Consider the following 16,505-nt stretch of genomic DNA (forward strand, 5'->3'; position numbering starts at 1 on the left):
ATAATTAAACTAAAACCTATAAATGATATAAATCAAGTGCAATTGCGATATCTGCTCTGGAAAATTCGCAATTATGTCTTATGTCACTTTTTGATACACTATTATTATTATTATTATAACATAACAATAAAGAAGATTTGACTGCTGTTGTAGAGTTTTTTTCTCATGGTTAAAATACAAAAATCATTATAATGACAATAAAAGGATTGTATGATTTCATCAAATGTTTTATATAAAATGTATATACAAACAGTAACAGATATAACGACTTTAAATACATGAAGAAGACGATTTCTCTCTGTAGTGAAATGAAATGTTAAAAAATATATATATTCATATATATATAAAGAGGATTCTATAGAAAGATGCTAAGAGTTGTTAAACCAGATAAAACAGACACGTCAGCAGATATGAGTTCACTTCAGCCTGCTAACGTGAATCTGCCTCCACCAGAGGATTTCAATCACCCATTAAGGGTGATTTTCAAAAACTTTCAAGGATTTCAAGAACCCATGTCATTTTCAAAAACATTCAAGGATTTCAAGGACCCATGTCTATTTAGGCTGATTTTCAAAAACGTTAAAGAATTTCAAAGACCCATGTCTATTATGGGTGGTTTTCAATAACATTCAAGGATTTCAAGGACCCATGTCATTTTCAAAAATGTTCAAGGATTTGAAGGACCAATGTCATTTTCAAAAACTTACAAGGGCCTTGATTTTTTTTCAAATTCACAAACTTTTAATGGTTTCAAGGACCCAGGTCTATTAAGGGTGATTTTAAAAAACTTTCAAGGATTTCAAAGACCCATGTATATTAAGGGTGCTTTTCAAAAGACCTTTTTGTTTTGCAAATTCACAAACCTTCAATGATTTCAAGGACCTGTGGGAACCCTTGAAACACCCTCTGCCGCGTGTCCCCTGGTCGATGGATTTAGTTACACTTTGTATTTCCATCCGTGGAAAATGTCGCTACACTGTCTCTGTCTGTGGAAACTACTGTGGATTTGTCGTTGTTATTGACTTGATACGTTTGCGCCCGTGGTTCTCGCTTCTGAGAGTTCCGAACTCTGACGTAAATGGAACACAGCACCTGACCATTTGGACAGGATGTTGACATTTTATCACCGGGTGTGTAAGTGACCCTTAAGTCTGTGTGTTCAGTACTGCAGAATAGTCAGCAGGTTGTAAGTGAGCGTGTCTCTGATGACCTCGGCGGTGCAGTACGTGTCGGCGTTGTACGGCTCCATGTCGGGCTGCCGCAGGTAATTTTCCGAGGGCGCCATGTCGACGTTCCACTCGGGCAGGAAGCCGTCCCCCCGTAGCTCACAGATGTTGTGCAGGACGCAGCACGCCGCGACCACTCGGGGCACCATGGAGATGTTGACGTCGCTCTTCTTCAGCAGACACCTCCATCGACCTCTCAGGCGGGTGAAGGCGGTGTCCACCGCAGAGCGGGCCGAGAACAAGGTGAAGGAGAAGCGGCGCTGCTCGGGGGAGAGCTGCTGCTCTTTGCTGTAGCCCTTCATCAGCCACGGCTTCAGAGGGAACGATGCGTCGCCGATCAGGTGAACGGGGATCTCCACGCCGTCGGACAGGATCGACCGCTGTCAAAGACGCACGTCAGGTTTTACAACAGGAACCTTTAATCTGTCTGCATACAGTTTGTTAACCTCTTGTTCTCCCACACCAGAGTCCAAAGAGAAAATCTGCGTTTTTAGCTCACAGGGTACACAGGAGCTGCTGCTCTACTGTTGCCCCGTGTGGTCAGTTTGTGTCATTGCGGTGAATCTGAACAAAAGTTTACCAACATTTAAGTCACAAAATAACAGTGGGACTCACTGATGGTGGCAGCTGTGGATTAACAACTGCTGTGTGCTGTGATTTAAAATTGACGGTTTTCTCTATGGACTTTGGTGTGGGAGACAAGAAATGTTTGTTTATAAGCACAATTATAACATATTATTTTAAAATATTCAGAACCATCACTTCAAATGACCACAAGTCAAAAACTAACATGTAACAGAAAAGCTCAGTGGCTCAGGTGTCACCTGCACACTGACCTCTCGAGGGAACAGGTAACCGTCAGGCCGGTCCTCTGCCTTCAGGTACAGGTCAGAACTGGACAGTACCGTGGCACTGCTGCTGCTCCCAGGCCAGCCGGCGTACACGTCTGTGAAGCTGAGGGGACAGAGACACACTGTCGGTGAGAGAGGGCAACGATACTTTAGACCCAGGTTAGTCTACTGGTAATCTACTAGCTGTTTTAAGAAAACCAGATAAAACAGACACATCAGCAGCTATGAGTTCACTCGTGGATCTCCCTCCACCAGATGATTTCAATCATGTCTATTAAGGGTGATTTTCAAAAACTTTCAAGGATTTCAAGGACCCATGTCATTTTCAAAAACTTTCAAGGATTTTAAGGACCCATGTCATTTTCAAAAATGTTCAAGGATTTCAAGGACCCATTTCATTTTCAAAAACTTTCAAGGATTTCAAGGACCCATTTCATTTTCAAAAACTTTCAAGGACCCATGTCATTTTCAAAAACTTTCAAAGATATCAATCACCCATGTCTATTAAGGGTGATTTTCAAAAACTTTTTCAAAAACTTTCAAGGACCCATTTCATTTTCAAAAACTTTCAAGGATTTTAAGGACCCATGTCATTTTCAAAAACTTTCAAGGATTTCAAGGACCCATGTCATTTTCAAAAACTTTCAAGGATTTCAAGGACCTTGTCATTTTCAAAAACTTTCAAGGATTTCAAGGACCTTGAATTTTTTTCAAATGCAAAAAAATTCAGTAATTTCAAAATAAAAATATTTATTTTATTTTTTTCAAATTTACACTTTTTTAATGATTTCAATGACCCATATAATGGTCATTTTCAAAACCTTTCAAGGGCCCTGATTTGTTTTTCAAATTCACAAACCTTGAATTTCCTTTACATATCTTCCCATCTGTACTTTTACATCACTAAGAGCTGGGGAAAAACTCTTATATTTCCCCTTGTTTACCCCGTAACTACCGACCAGGAAGGTGCACATCTGGCTGTCAAATTCAGCGTTGTTGTTCAACCTTGGTATCTGACATGTCAGGGCCCCCAGTCACTCCACCCTGTAGCTACGCCCCTGTGGACTCACCACGCGTTGTGGTCCACCACCGCCTGCAGGATGACGGAGTGCCAGCCGCTCCGGTTGATGTAGTGGTCCGGGTTTTCCCTCGGAGCAGCGATGGGGACGTGAATGCCGCCGATGACCCCGGCACACTGCGGGTAGCAGCGGTCCTTGAAGGCCTGGATGGTGTCGTCCAGCCGCTGGCCGCTCGGGAGCGACACGAAGCGGTGGAAGAGCCGCTCCACGATGGTCGTGGCGACCTGGCGCACGATGTTACACACCGTGGCGATGCCCACGCCGAACATGTCGGCGATGGAGCGGTACTCCCCGGAGCGGGCCAGCCACCACAGGGTGATGGCCAGCCGGCGGCGCGGCTCGATGGGGACACGGTAGTTCGTCTTGCGGCGTTTAATCGCGCGGCCGATCAGTTCGAGCAGGTAGTCGAAGGTCGAGCGGGACACGCGAAACTGCGCCTTAAACTCCTCGTCGTCGAAGGCTTCGGCCGTGGCCCACAGGTTCTGCCCGCGGCTGCGGTCCCGGACCCAGATCGGTCTGCTGGTGCTGGACAGGAGGCTGAGCGCCGCCGCCAGGGAGGACAGCAGGAAGGCTCTCCTCCTCCGCAGGTACTGCCGCCGCCGCCGCTCCCTCTCCAGCATCTCCCGCTGCCTCCGCCGCCGCAGGACGGTCACCTGCAGCCGGAAGAATTCACACACCTGGAGCCCGAGCTCCGGAGGAGACCCAAGGGTCAGAACCGGAGCGAGAAGTGCCGCCGCCGTCTCCTCCGGGCCCAGGTCGTCCTCCTCCGGGCTCCGCTCCATTTTCGCTTGTAAACACAAGTAGACCGCAGACACAGGGCAAGACTGCTCAACACTGATTGGGTCACAGAAGAGAGCGCGTCTGGAACGTGATGACGTTCACTTTTAAACGTGATGACGTTCACTTTTAAACGTGATGACGTTGACTTTTATTAAAACTTTATTTACACACACGTATCCCATGGACAGTCATTGACGACAGACCTTTAAACCGGTGTGCGACAGTAATAGAGAAGAATATAATCGTCGTGTTGACACTTATGAACACAGAAATGTTCTTTGTATGCAACTTGTGAATAATTAAAGTCACTTAAACGTAAACTAATAAATATTATAGCCAAACTGCTAAAATATATAAATGCCGAGATGCATAATCATCAAAATGTAACGTGTGTGAGTAATTTAATTAGTTTTTGCAAACTTCAAACATCATTGCAACCTGTAGGTGACATTGCTGTCACTTTTGAACTATTTAGCAATCAGCAAAATACTTTCAACTGCAGAAAATCTGATAAATCAACCCCAGAGACATCTACTGCCACTGCCAGAGATGATGATCTTTATATTACATGTCATTTACCAGCCAGGGGTGAAGTTGAACTCGCAACCATGATGTTTTTTGCACACAGGGTACCGGTCTTAACCACTGAGCCACTCCACACTCCAGGAAAACTTGCTCTCCAACCACACTGGGTTTCTGTGGTCCAGGTGGTGGTGGACAGATCTGCTGAGTCCGTCATTAAGGAGATGTTACCTCCAGGAAGAAATGTGAATCAAACACAGCCAGCACGACATCAGGACGTATTTTGATGAAAGTAAAAAAAAAAGCACGAAAACCCTTGATTCTGCACAGAAAGTTGTATAACTTTTAAATCCATGGAATGAATGATATATATTATATATATATATATATTATTTTTATTTGTATGCACAGCAGACATTAACTAGAAAAGTCTGTGGCAAATTTTTTCCTGTCTTACTCTTGTCCATTAGAGGGCGCCACTACACCAAATAATCTGCTGCTTTGTGTGTGGACAAGTTCCTCTATTATTTTATGAAATGGTTGCAAACATGTCTGAGCAGGAAGCTCCGTGTTAAAAAAGAAGTCATTTTATAAAGTCCTGAGAAAGTGGGTTCAATTTTTAACTCTAACCAAAATGAGAAACCCAAGAAATTCAGAGTAAGAACATCGAGAAAAGACGCTCAGTCCATCAGAAGATGACTTGTATCTCTGTAAGTTACAAGTTCTAATCTGACTCTTTTCGAACTTTAGACCAAAAACAGAACTTAAACACACACAGAAACTGTTTTTATTTGGCTTGACCGACTATAATAAATGGACCTTTGACTCGCTGAAAAATGTCTTTGTGGCCCTTTAAGGTTTGTATGTGTGACCCCTGCACCACAGTGTTGACTTTGTTTCAGAATCTCGTACAACCACATGTCAAAAACACAAACTATTCCCATTTGAACATATTTTCTTTGCTCATTAGACGACTCATGTCTTTGCTGACAGTCAAAAAAATTTTTCCAGCTAGCACTTTTGAGGCTTTTGCAAGCCTCTTCAATGCTAGCTTATTCCTCCCATTATCGCAGGCGTCGATGATGAAGTTGATGATGAAGTCCTTGTTGAAGTTGAAATGACACAATCGAACGGACGCACGCAACGCAACGCAGAGTTTTAGTTTGGTTTAGAGTTTTTGGAAGTTGTTTGGTTTGGTTTAGAGTTTTTGGAAGTTGTTTGGTTTGGTTGTTTTTGAAAGACCCAGACAGACACACACATATGTGTAGACACATACCTTCAGTGGGATTTGAACCCACGATGCCTTGAGCAGTGATGAGAAGTCCTTGTCCACTGGACCACCTTCAGCGCTGGTGATGCTCCCGACAGGGACAGAGGATCACATGAAATAAGTTTGTCCTCGTAATTCACAATTACTTTTTTGAAAAACTCTGACCAAGAAGAGAGACCAAGAAATCCAGAGTGGAAGCATCAAGACAAGTATCTCAGTCCACCAGAAGATGACTTGTAGACCAAAAACAGAACTTAAAACTACCAAGAAAGAGTTCTTCTGCAGCTCAGCACCAATAGCTTCTCCTGTAACAGTAAGGCTTGTATGCGTGAGGTTGTGAGTTCAAATCCTTTGATGAAGTGAAGTTTTTTTTAGTTTAAGATTTATTGTAAACATTCAAAAGCTCTAAGAAAACATGAAGAGCTGTAGGAGCAGGTAGCTCAGTGGACAATAATACTGCTGCGAATGTCTGAGGTCATGGGTTCAATTCTTATAAAGAACAAGACAATTTAAAGTTCAACATCTGCAATGAAGAGGAAAAGACCTCCAGTCACCAGGAGTTGGTGGTGCAGTCTACAACCATAGATTCTGGAGCCTCAAGGTTGTAGGTTCAAATCCACACACTTTTCAAACTTCAGAACTTAAAAACAGCAAGAAAGACATTTTACACAGTTAAATAAAAATAGCTTCACCTGTAAGAGTCAGACTTGTACGTCTGAGATTGGGAGTTCTAATCCTACGATGAAGTCAAGTTCTTTTAGTTCAAGATTTAATGTAAACAGTCAAATATTGTAAGTAAACCTGAAGAGCTGTAGTAGCTGCTAGCTCAGTGGGCAAGAACACTGCTGACAAGTTCTCAAGTTGTCGGTTCAATTCTTATAAAGAACAAGACAATTTCTTAGACCAAACAACAGCAAAGACTCAAAAGTAAGTACATTTATTTTTATTTTGGATTTTAACAAAACAATGATGCATGCTTGAATTACACATGGCTAAATATTGGAAGTGTGTTTATCATTTGCGTTGGTCTTAAATTCTATTGTTATTTGAGATGATTAAATGAAGTACGGTCCAAACCAAGTCGTCCTATTTCCTGTTTTCCAGTCCTGTTGAAAGCGATAACAACATCCTGGAAATAAAAATGCTAAATTTTTATGTCAAAACAATGACATCATATTATAGTGAGTATATGTAAAATAGTTATGTGAAATAAAACATTAGTAAAATAGAGCTATAGTCGTTCATCTTCTTTACATATATTTATTAACGCTCATATTTTCTTACAATATTTCATTTTTACTTCTATTTCTAGCTTGTTGTGATTTTTGGCTGCTGTAACACTGCAAATAATGTGGAAAGAATAAAGGAATATTTTATAGAGTCTTGTTTTATTTTACTTTGACAATAGTTATTAGTAGTTTATGATTTCACTTTCATTGGACTTCATACATGAGTCACATTGTGGATTTTATATCTCTTCAAATCCCATATTCTCCCATATTCACCCGCCCACTCTCTCAGGTCAGCTGATCAGCTGCTCGTGTGTAAAACAAAGCGGGAGCTCAGAGAGGATCGTGCCTTCGCTGTCGCAGCTCCAAAATTTGGAATGATCTGCCTCTGCACAAGAGAGGCCTCGTCTTTGTCTGTTTTTAAATCCCTCCTTAAAACTCACCTTTTCTCTTTGGCCTTTGACACTTCACGAGACGTTGATTTTTTATTTATTAAAATTTGAATTTGATCTTATTGTTTTTTTTTATTGTATGGCTGCTATTTCTTAAAGTGTTTTTATGATTTTTAATTCATTTTAAGCCGTTTACTTGTTATGTCTTTTATTTATTCTGTACAGCACTTTGGTCCACTGTGGTTTGTTTAAAGTGCTTAACAAATAAAGTTGGATTGGATTCAAAGACCGAGGAATATTATATTTTTTGTTGCAAAAAGTGAACATTTGACCCCTGAATGAATTAAAACTACACAGTAAACTGTGTGAGTAGAATTGACGTAAAGGAGAGAATATCAGTGCACGGCTGACTTTGACCGCAGTCGTTTAAATGTTATTGATTATTATTGGAGGAAGTTATGGGCCATCCAGCAGTTGCACATCTTTAAGACAGTCTAAAACAGCAACCAGGCTTCTCGGGTCGTTGGGTCTCAGCGGGAGGTATATCTGTGTGTCGTCAGCATAGCAGTGGAAAGAGACATTATGGCGCTATAATAGAACCCTGTGGTACACCGTAGACTATTTGGGTTGTAGAGGACGAGTGGTTGCCTATGGTGACCGCACAGGTTCTGTTAAAAAGGTAAGAGCAAAACCAACCAAGTGCTGTGTCCCTGATACCAACCCAGGATTTAAGACGGTCAATTAAAAAGTTGTGATCTATAGTATTAAAAGCGGCGCTTAAGTCTAAAAGTATTCAAATAACGCTCTCTCCTCTGTCTGTGGTTAAAAGCAGGTGGTTGGTTACTTTGAGGAGGGCAGTTTCAGTACTATGTGCAGGTGCAGGACGACAGGACCGAGTGAAACAACACCATCAGCGCTTGTGTTTGTTTGTCCTTCAGATGACGTTTGTCTCAGATCTGCTGAAGCTGCGTCACAGAGCTGGAGTCAGGATGAAGATCCTCTTCATGAAGTTCATTATCACTCCCACCTGTTGAGAGAAGAGTCAGAGTCACAGCAGTGAGTCAGTGAAGCAGCAGAGACTTCAGTCCAGTTCAGAGCTGCTTCATGTTCATGTGTTACATTTATCATCATCTTTGGAAGAAGCACAAAGACACGGGCGACGTTGACCATCGTGGACACGGTGGACGGCCAAGGACACTTGGTGTGGCAGATGAAAGACACGTCCCGCTTACTTCCCTTTTTAAATCAAAACATGTCCAGCAGTGTCATCAGCTCACAACTGGCAGAAGAAATCTGTGAGGACACGTCTGACCACTAGTGGTCTTCATGGAAGAACTGTGTCCAAAAAGCCAAACCACAGACGTGGAAACGAGGCTGATGGTCTCAACCACGTGTGAAAACATAACTGTGGTGCAGGAAAATGTCAGCAGGTCTCTGGACTGATATCTTGCTGTGTTTCCATCATGGTCCGGTTCAGTTTGGAATGGTAAAGTCCTGGGTCAGGCTTGTGTTTCCACTGAGAACAGTACCTTTTGTTGGTAGGCGGGGTGTGGGCTGTGCCAATCCGCTGAATGTCGTGGGTGGAGCCCCTCTAGCTCCGCCCTGACCGTACCATTTTACGCTAGTACTCTAAAGGAAGGGGGTCAAAGAATGGAACGGTTGGGCCTGGTTATTTTGTCTCTATTCCTAATGAAAACACAAAAAACCTGCACTGTACCAAACACAGCTTTTATCTGTAGCAGCCACACAGTGGAGCAGGTGGCTAGCACTGTTGCCTCGCAGCAAGAAGGTTGGCGGTCCACATCCCGGTTCAGGTCTTTCTGTGTGGAGTTAACATGTTCTCCTCCCACAGTCCAAAAACACGCAGAGGTTCATTGTTGACTCTAAATGGAGCGTAGGTTTGAATGTGACAGTGAATAGCTGTGTCCTCCACATCAACAGCAAATTACAAACCATAGTTGTAGTAGTTTAAAAACAGGCGCCCCCTAGAGGTCGTAGAAATAACAGCAACCTTCACTTTGATCGAATGCTTTTTTTATGTGTCATTGTCTGTAACTTCTTTGTCTGTGATCACATGATCACCAGCAGCTTGTGGCTCGTCTGATTGGCCGACTGTTGTCTCTCTGTGTCTTTGTGTCCAATCATGAAGCCTGTCACTATTCTGCTCTCACAGCTTCACTGAGGAAACACTGGATCTTTGCTCTGACTGTGATTAGAACAACACTGACTCTAACACTCTACTCACCTCACAGTCTCCAGTCTGTAGTCTGGACTCTGCCTAAGATCACACAGAGGCTTCACTGCTGAATCATGCAGACCGTTCTTACTCAAGTCCAGGTCTCTCAGGTGGGAGGAGTTAGACTTCAGAGCTGAGACCAGAGAAGAACAGCTGATCTCTGACAATCTGCAGCCACTCAACCTGAATAAAGAATAAAACATGAGACTTTAGTGTGTGTGTGTGTGTGCGTCAAATGACTTTAATGTTCATGAAAGGAAAGTTTAAAAAACAACAGCAGCTTCAGTCACTGAACTCACTTCAGAGTCTCCAGTCTACAATGTGGACTCTCCAGTCCAGAACACAGCAGCTTCACTCCTGAATCCTGCAGATCCAGGTTGTTACTCAGGTCCAGGTCTCTCAGGTGGGAGGAGTTGGACTTCAGAACTGAGACCAGAGAAGAACAGCTGATCTCTGACAAACTGCAGCCACTCAACCTGAATAAAGAATAAAAGATGAGAAGTTGCTGCTTGAAACCAGTCAGTGTTTGATCATGTGTTCAGAGCTCAAACTCAAACACGTTGGTCCGACCCGGCCCAGAGACACAGACCCGATCAGCACCGACTTCACAGCTGATTAAGCAGTTATTAACCAGCTAACGTCACTCGACTACTCTGTGTCTTAATGTAACGTCAGCAGACTTCTCTGGATCTGAACATGGACTGGTTCTGATCAGGTCTTTGGGTTCACTTTGACCCGTGTTGGAGTCTAATCAGGTTTAGGTGAAAGCAAAAAGAATCACAGTCACATGAAGAGAAAGTTAACAATGAAACATTTACAGTAAATAAGTGTTTTCATTCAGTTCAAAGCAAGAATCACAAGCCGCTGATAAATCTGCACTTTGAACTTTCATCATTTAAAACATGTGCAGAAAAACAACACAACTGACTCTCAACGTGACAAGAATGATAAACCAAACCATGAATCATCATTGACTGATGATGTCATTGATCATGTCTGAACTTACACAGCCTTCCTGCAGTTCCTCACAGCTGGAACCAGTCTCTGTTTTCCCTGGTCTGATGTGTTGTACTTGTTCAGATCCAACTCATCCAGAACCTCCTCAGACATCTGCAGCATGTAGGCCAGAGCTGAGCATTGGATCTCAGAGAGTTCCTGTTCTCTGTTCTTTGACTTCATGAACTCTTGGATCTCCTGATGCACTGATTGGTCGTTCATCTCTGTCAGACAGTGGAAGATGTTGATGCTTCTGTCAGGTGAGATGTTCTCTGTGTTCATCTTCTTCAGGTTCTCGATGACTCTCTGGATGATTTCTGGACTGTTCTGAGTCTGACCCAGAAGACCTCCAAAGAGTCTCTGGTTGGACTCCAGACAGAGTCCATGAAGGAAGCGGACAAACAGGTCCATGTGACCATTTTCACTTTGAAGTGATTTCTTCATGGCTTCTTTCAGGAGGTTGTCAAGTGAGAGGTTTCTGCTCAACCTGTTTGAGTCCCTGTCTTTGTCTGCTTGTCTGAAGAAGTCCTGCAGTACCTCTGTCTTCCTGTTGGTGAAACAGTGGAACATGTAGACTGCAGCCAGAAACTCCTGAAAACTCAGATGAACAAAGCAGTAGACTGATTTATGGAAGATCACGCTCTCTCTTCTGAAGATTGCTGTACAAACTCCAGAGTACACCAAGGCCTCTGTCACATTAAGACCACACCGCTCCAGGTCTTCTTGGTAGAACATGATGTCTCCTTTCTGCAGATGTTCAAAGGCCAGCCTCCCCAGCTTCAGAAGAAAGTCCCTGTCGGCCTCCATCAGCTCCCGTGGACTCGTCTCATGTCCTTTATCATATTTGTTCTTCTTCCTCTTGGTCTGAACCAGCAGGAAGTGTGAGTACAGGTCTGTCAGGGTCTTGGGCAGCTCTCCTCTCTGCTCTGTGGTCAACATGTGCTCCAGAACTGTAGCAGTGATCCAGCAGAAGACTGGGATTCGACACATGATGTGGAGGCTCCTGGACGTCTTGATGTGTGAGTTGATTCTGCTGGACAGATCTTCAGTTCTGGATCTCTTCCTGAAGTACTCGTCCTTCTGGTCGTCAGTGAAGCCTCGTACTTCTGTTACCCTGGCAACACATGTAGGAGGGATCTGATTGGCCGCTGCAGGTCGAGAAGTTACCCAGACGAGAGCCGAGGGAAGCAGATTCCCCTGAATGAGGTTGGTCAGCAGCACGTTGACTGATGACCTGTGTGTGACGTCAGAAACCAGTGTCCTGCTGCTGAAGTCCAGTGAGAGTCTGCTTTCATCCAGGCCGTCAAAGATGAACAAAGGTTTACAGACAGCGAGCTCCTCTGCTCTGACCTTCTCTAATGTTGGATAGAAAACATGGAGCAGCGTGAGAAGACTGTGCTGCTGGTCTCTGATCAGGTTCAGCTCCCTGAATGAAAGCAGAATCAGCAGATTCACATCCTGGTTTTCCAAACCCTTGGCCCAGTCCAGAGTGAACTTCTGCACCGAGAAGGTTTTTCCAACACCAGAGACGCCGTTGGTCAGGACGACTCTGATGCTCCCCTGCTGGTCAGGTAAGGCTTTAAAGATGTCGCAGCACTTGATGGGAGTGTCCTGGACCATCTTCTTCTTGGAGGTCGTCTCCAGCTGCATCACCTCATGTTGAGTATTGACCTCTTCACTCTGTCCCTCTGTGATGTAGAGCTCAGTGAAGATCCTGTTCAGGAGGGTTCTACTTCCTCTTCCTTCAGTTCCTTCAGTCACATGTTCAAATCTGCTCCTCAGACTGATCTTATGTTCATCTAGAACCTTCTGCAGACCAACATCTGCTGAAAGACAAGAGACAAAGAATGTGAGCAGCTGAGGATTATTTTCATCAGTGTCATGTTTTTCTGTGACGTTGTTGTTTTATGTTGTTTGTTGTCAAATGAAAAACTACATTTTCACTGTAATGACTTGATTAACTTTATTCTGAAAGACTGAATCATTCTAGAAGAACTGTGATGATTGTGAAGGAAAGAGTATCATCTGCATACAAGAGAACAATCATGAGAGAAAAGCCGCAAAATGAGGGTAAACCCTTCATTTCTTTAACCTGCAGGGGGCAGCAGAGAGTTTAACTCCTTCATCGAGTTAACATTAGTAACATTTTGAACTTTTAAACAGTTTTCTCCTGTTTTTTCCATTTTGTAAAGTCTGCTAGTGCTGATGGGAGCTGCTCTCCTTATGAGTCTTACTCTGTACACTGATGGTCTGTGGTCCATGTCCTGTCCTGGGTCTTTTCCCACACTGGGGACAGCAGGAGTCTCCTGGTGGACCAGACTGGTCCCAGTATGAGGAGATGCAGCGTCTGCAGAACAGATGACCACAGCTGGTGGAGACTGGATCCTTCAGGACGTCCTGACACAGAGGACAGCGGGACGTCTGCTCGTCCACAGAAACAGCAAACGCATCTCTGTGAAGACATTTCTTTATTACTAACATGTCAGGGACAGGTGGATGCGTGTCTGTGAAGACATTTCTTTATTACTGACATGTCAGGGACAGGTGGACATGCCTCTGCGAAGACATTTCTTTATTACTAACATGTCAGGGACAGGTGGACGCGTGTCTGTGAAGACATTTCTCTATTACTGACATGTCAGGGACAGGTGGACTTGTGTCTGTGAAGACATTTCTTTATTACTAACATGTCAGGGACAGGTGGACGCGTGTCTGTGAAGACATTTCTCTATTACTGACATGTCAGGGACAGGTGGACTTGTCTGACGGCGCTGTGTCAGGATTTCAACAGGTAAGTTTACGTGTTGTATGTTTGTTTACTGAAGTTAACGTTACTGCAGCGTAACATGTGCTTGAACTGGGATCCATGTAACGCTAACTTAAGATATGAGTGTGTAGTTTTATGTCATGGCTATATAGCTGACTACATGAAAAGCTAACTGAATATAGACAGTAACTGTTGAACAGCTCACTGTTATGTTTATCTTGTCCTCACAGTGACCTCTGACCCTGATGTGAGGAGGAGTCAGGAGGCCAGTCAGTGTGAATCTGTTCACACGGACAGAAAAAGAAAATGAGTCGAGAAGAACAAGACGAGTGCCACAGTCACAACTTTATTGTTAAAGGTTTCTTACCCTTTTCTAGGGTGGAGGTGAGTAAACTGTTGCTATTGTTAACCAGTTAAACCTAGATTATCTCAGATTATCTCAGCCTAGATTATGAGTTTTTAAGTAATAATAATACAACCATGTTATTGTTATGTTTTGTGTTCTAATGTCGACACTGATTTTACCTCTGTAAGTTTCTGTCAGATCCTTAATGAAAATGACTTGTCACTTGTTTGTAATTGTTCTTTTTGCACTGAAAATAAATTGTAGATCATTTTTTTATGTAAAAAAACTGCATTGAGTGTAAAAATAAAAACTAATGATGGATTGTTTCCATAATGTGTTATTTTCTTTTTTAGAAATGATATAAAACTGGTATCAAAGAAAGTATCGACCAGGAACCGGTATCGAAACAATTTGATTGATACCCAGCCCTACTCTCTGACTCGTCAATGGTTTGACTCATTGATCAGTTTGATCAGATTCTGAATCAGGTCAGAGTGTTTTGTCCCTCACACACATTCATTTCACATGTGTGTGTGTGTGTTTTCTGTCTTTGTGAGGACACTCAGGTTTGGTTATGAACCTTCACTTTTATGAATCTGACAAACTGTCTCTTACCTTGTCTCTGAGGCTCCAGGTTCATGACTGAAGACTAGAGGTTCGCTCATAGACCAGTCACTCTTCACAGACAGACCTCTGGGTCCTGGAGACTCTGCTCTCCGTCTCTGGTTCTGACCTCTGCAAACACAAACATCACATCCATCACTGATGATGGTCTTTGTTTAGACACTTGGATCAGAAAGCAGCCTCAGTGTCAGTGTGACCTCCAGAGTCTGGAGTGAAGGCAAAGATCTTGACAGAGTCAAACCACTGAATGACTTCTTTTCTCTAGATTTGATGATCCACATGTGACACCCTCACTGACAGATTTACAGCTCGTGGTCGCTGATCTTTGTGTATAAATGGATCTTCTACAGGTACAGTCAGCATTTAGACATGATGGTAGTCTACAGGACCTGATGGTCTATCAAAGAATTGCTCTTCTGAACTGAGTGATGCTTTCTGATTGAAAAACTGATAGAGAATCATATTGTTCCAGAGCTATGGAAGCGTTCTATTATCATTCCTGTGCTGAAGCTCATGTCCGGCTGAAAACTAAGATTTTAGGCCAATAACACCAACAAGTACGGTCATAAAGTGTTTCAATGTGATCAAGCCTGGTGTTTCTGAACATTTAGACAAAGATAAGTACAATGGAAGTCATGTGACCTCGTTTAAAAACCCACAGCTGACGACAAATGACTTTAAATCTCTATTTGATTTAGACAAACCTCCTCCTTGTTGGCAGAAGTCTAACGTCTGCATGCAGAGGACACATGTCTTCTCAGTGTCTCTCAGTTAGAAAATATGGCCAAAGGTCAATCAAGGTCATGTGACCTCCACGCAGAAAGACCCAGGTCGTGAACCCGGTCTTCTTGCTGCAAAGGCAACAGTGCTAACCACTACCAAAGCAACACATCGAGGGTCAAGTACTGATAATGATTCACTGTCTCCACAGCTGGACCACTGACGGCTGTGGACACATTAGCAGGTGGATCATCAAGGTGCTGCGAGCGCTCGTCTTCTCTTCACTCTGTACACTAAAGGGTGTAGAAGCAGTAACTTTGTAAAATGATATTTAAAGCACATGCTGATGACTGCCCCTCCCTCTGTGACAGAGAGACTGACTTGTTACGAAGCATCATCTCATGCTAAATACGAATAAAAACTAAGGAGATGATTTTCAATCCACATCATCTCCTCAATCTTAATCTGTTTGATGTCATTGTAGAACTAGTCACAGTAATCGTTATTATTACTAATGATTATCAATTAATTTCACAGATTCTAATTTAATTCACTATAAGATGAGCCCAATCTTTTGTTTGTATTTGTTCATATTATTATTTTCAGTCAGTCAGTCATCATCTACTGCTTTATCCTCCACCAGAGGGTCGCGGGGGGTGCTGTGCCAATCTCAGCTACATCGGGCGATAGGCGGGGTACACCCTGGACAGTTCGCCAGTCCATCGCAGGGCCACACACAGATAAAGACAAACAACCATTCACTCTCACACTCACTCCTATGGTCAATTTGGAGTGTCCAATTTACCTATCCCCACATTGCATGTTTTTGGACTGTGGGAGGAAGCCGGAGTACCCGGAGAGAACCCACGCACACACAGGGAGAACATGCAAACTCCATGCAGAACGGCCCTTGTTCCAACCGGGGCTCGAACCTGGGTCTTCTTGCTGCAAGGCGAGAGTGCTAACCACTACACCACCGTGTGTCCCATTATTATTTTCATATTTATTTTATTTTTGGCATTTGTGTTTATCACACAAACAAGTGTGTTGTTGTCTCTTACTTTGTCTCTGAGGCTCCAGGTTCATGACTGAAGACTGGAGGTTCGCTCGTAGACCAGTCACTCTTCACAGACAGTGATTTATATATTCATATATTTACAGAGTTCATTTGAGCAAAATAACTTGTTTTATACTGTAAATTGTAAACCTAATATATAAAAAAGCACCTTTTCCCTTTGTTGTTGTCATTAGTTTGTGCAAATGAGCTCCTCACTGACTTATCACTGGTCCACTGAAAGCATCATATTGAAAGAACTTTAAAGAGTTACCTCTCAGTTGGATTGAAAATCTCGTCCATGTTTCCTGGACAACGTCTGATGTGGATCTGTGTTCAGTGCAGTGACCAATCACACGAGAGAAAACTGTAATACAACAGCAGTTTTCTGTTAGAGAAGGTGTTTTATCAAA

At 43.1% G+C, this 16,505-nt stretch overlaps 2 protein-coding genes across 2 annotated transcripts; both read right to left on the bottom strand.

Annotated features, from left to right (window-relative positions):
- Nucleotides 1–237: 237 nt before the first annotated feature.
- On the bottom strand, nucleotides 238–4,072 carry LOC131469526 (uncharacterized). Its single transcript, XM_058644545.1, has 3 exons — nucleotides 3,148–4,072; nucleotides 2,063–2,180; nucleotides 238–1,606 (listed from the first exon to the last, which is right to left on the bottom strand). The coding sequence occupies exons 1-3, from the start codon at nucleotides 3,936–3,938 to the stop codon at nucleotides 1,160–1,162; spliced, it is 1,356 nt and encodes a 451-aa protein (XP_058500528.1). The 5' UTR covers nucleotides 3,939–4,072; the 3' UTR covers nucleotides 238–1,159.
- Nucleotides 4,073–9,590: 5,518 nt separating this feature from the next.
- Nucleotides 9,591–16,170, bottom strand: LOC131470026 (NLR family CARD domain-containing protein 3-like; the record flags this gene model as incomplete). Its single annotated transcript, XM_058645515.1, has 6 exons — nucleotides 9,591–9,768; nucleotides 9,885–10,061; nucleotides 10,592–12,404; nucleotides 12,816–13,033; nucleotides 14,310–14,429; nucleotides 16,100–16,170. Coding segments are annotated over 6 exons (2,577 nt in total), but the record flags the coding sequence as incomplete, so codon positions are not given.
- Nucleotides 16,171–16,505: the final 335 nt, after the last annotated feature.

This window comes from Solea solea, chromosome 12 (genome assembly GCF_958295425.1).
Source record: "Solea solea chromosome 12, fSolSol10.1, whole genome shotgun sequence".
Lineage (NCBI taxonomy): Eukaryota > Metazoa > Chordata > Actinopteri > Pleuronectiformes > Soleidae > Solea > Solea solea.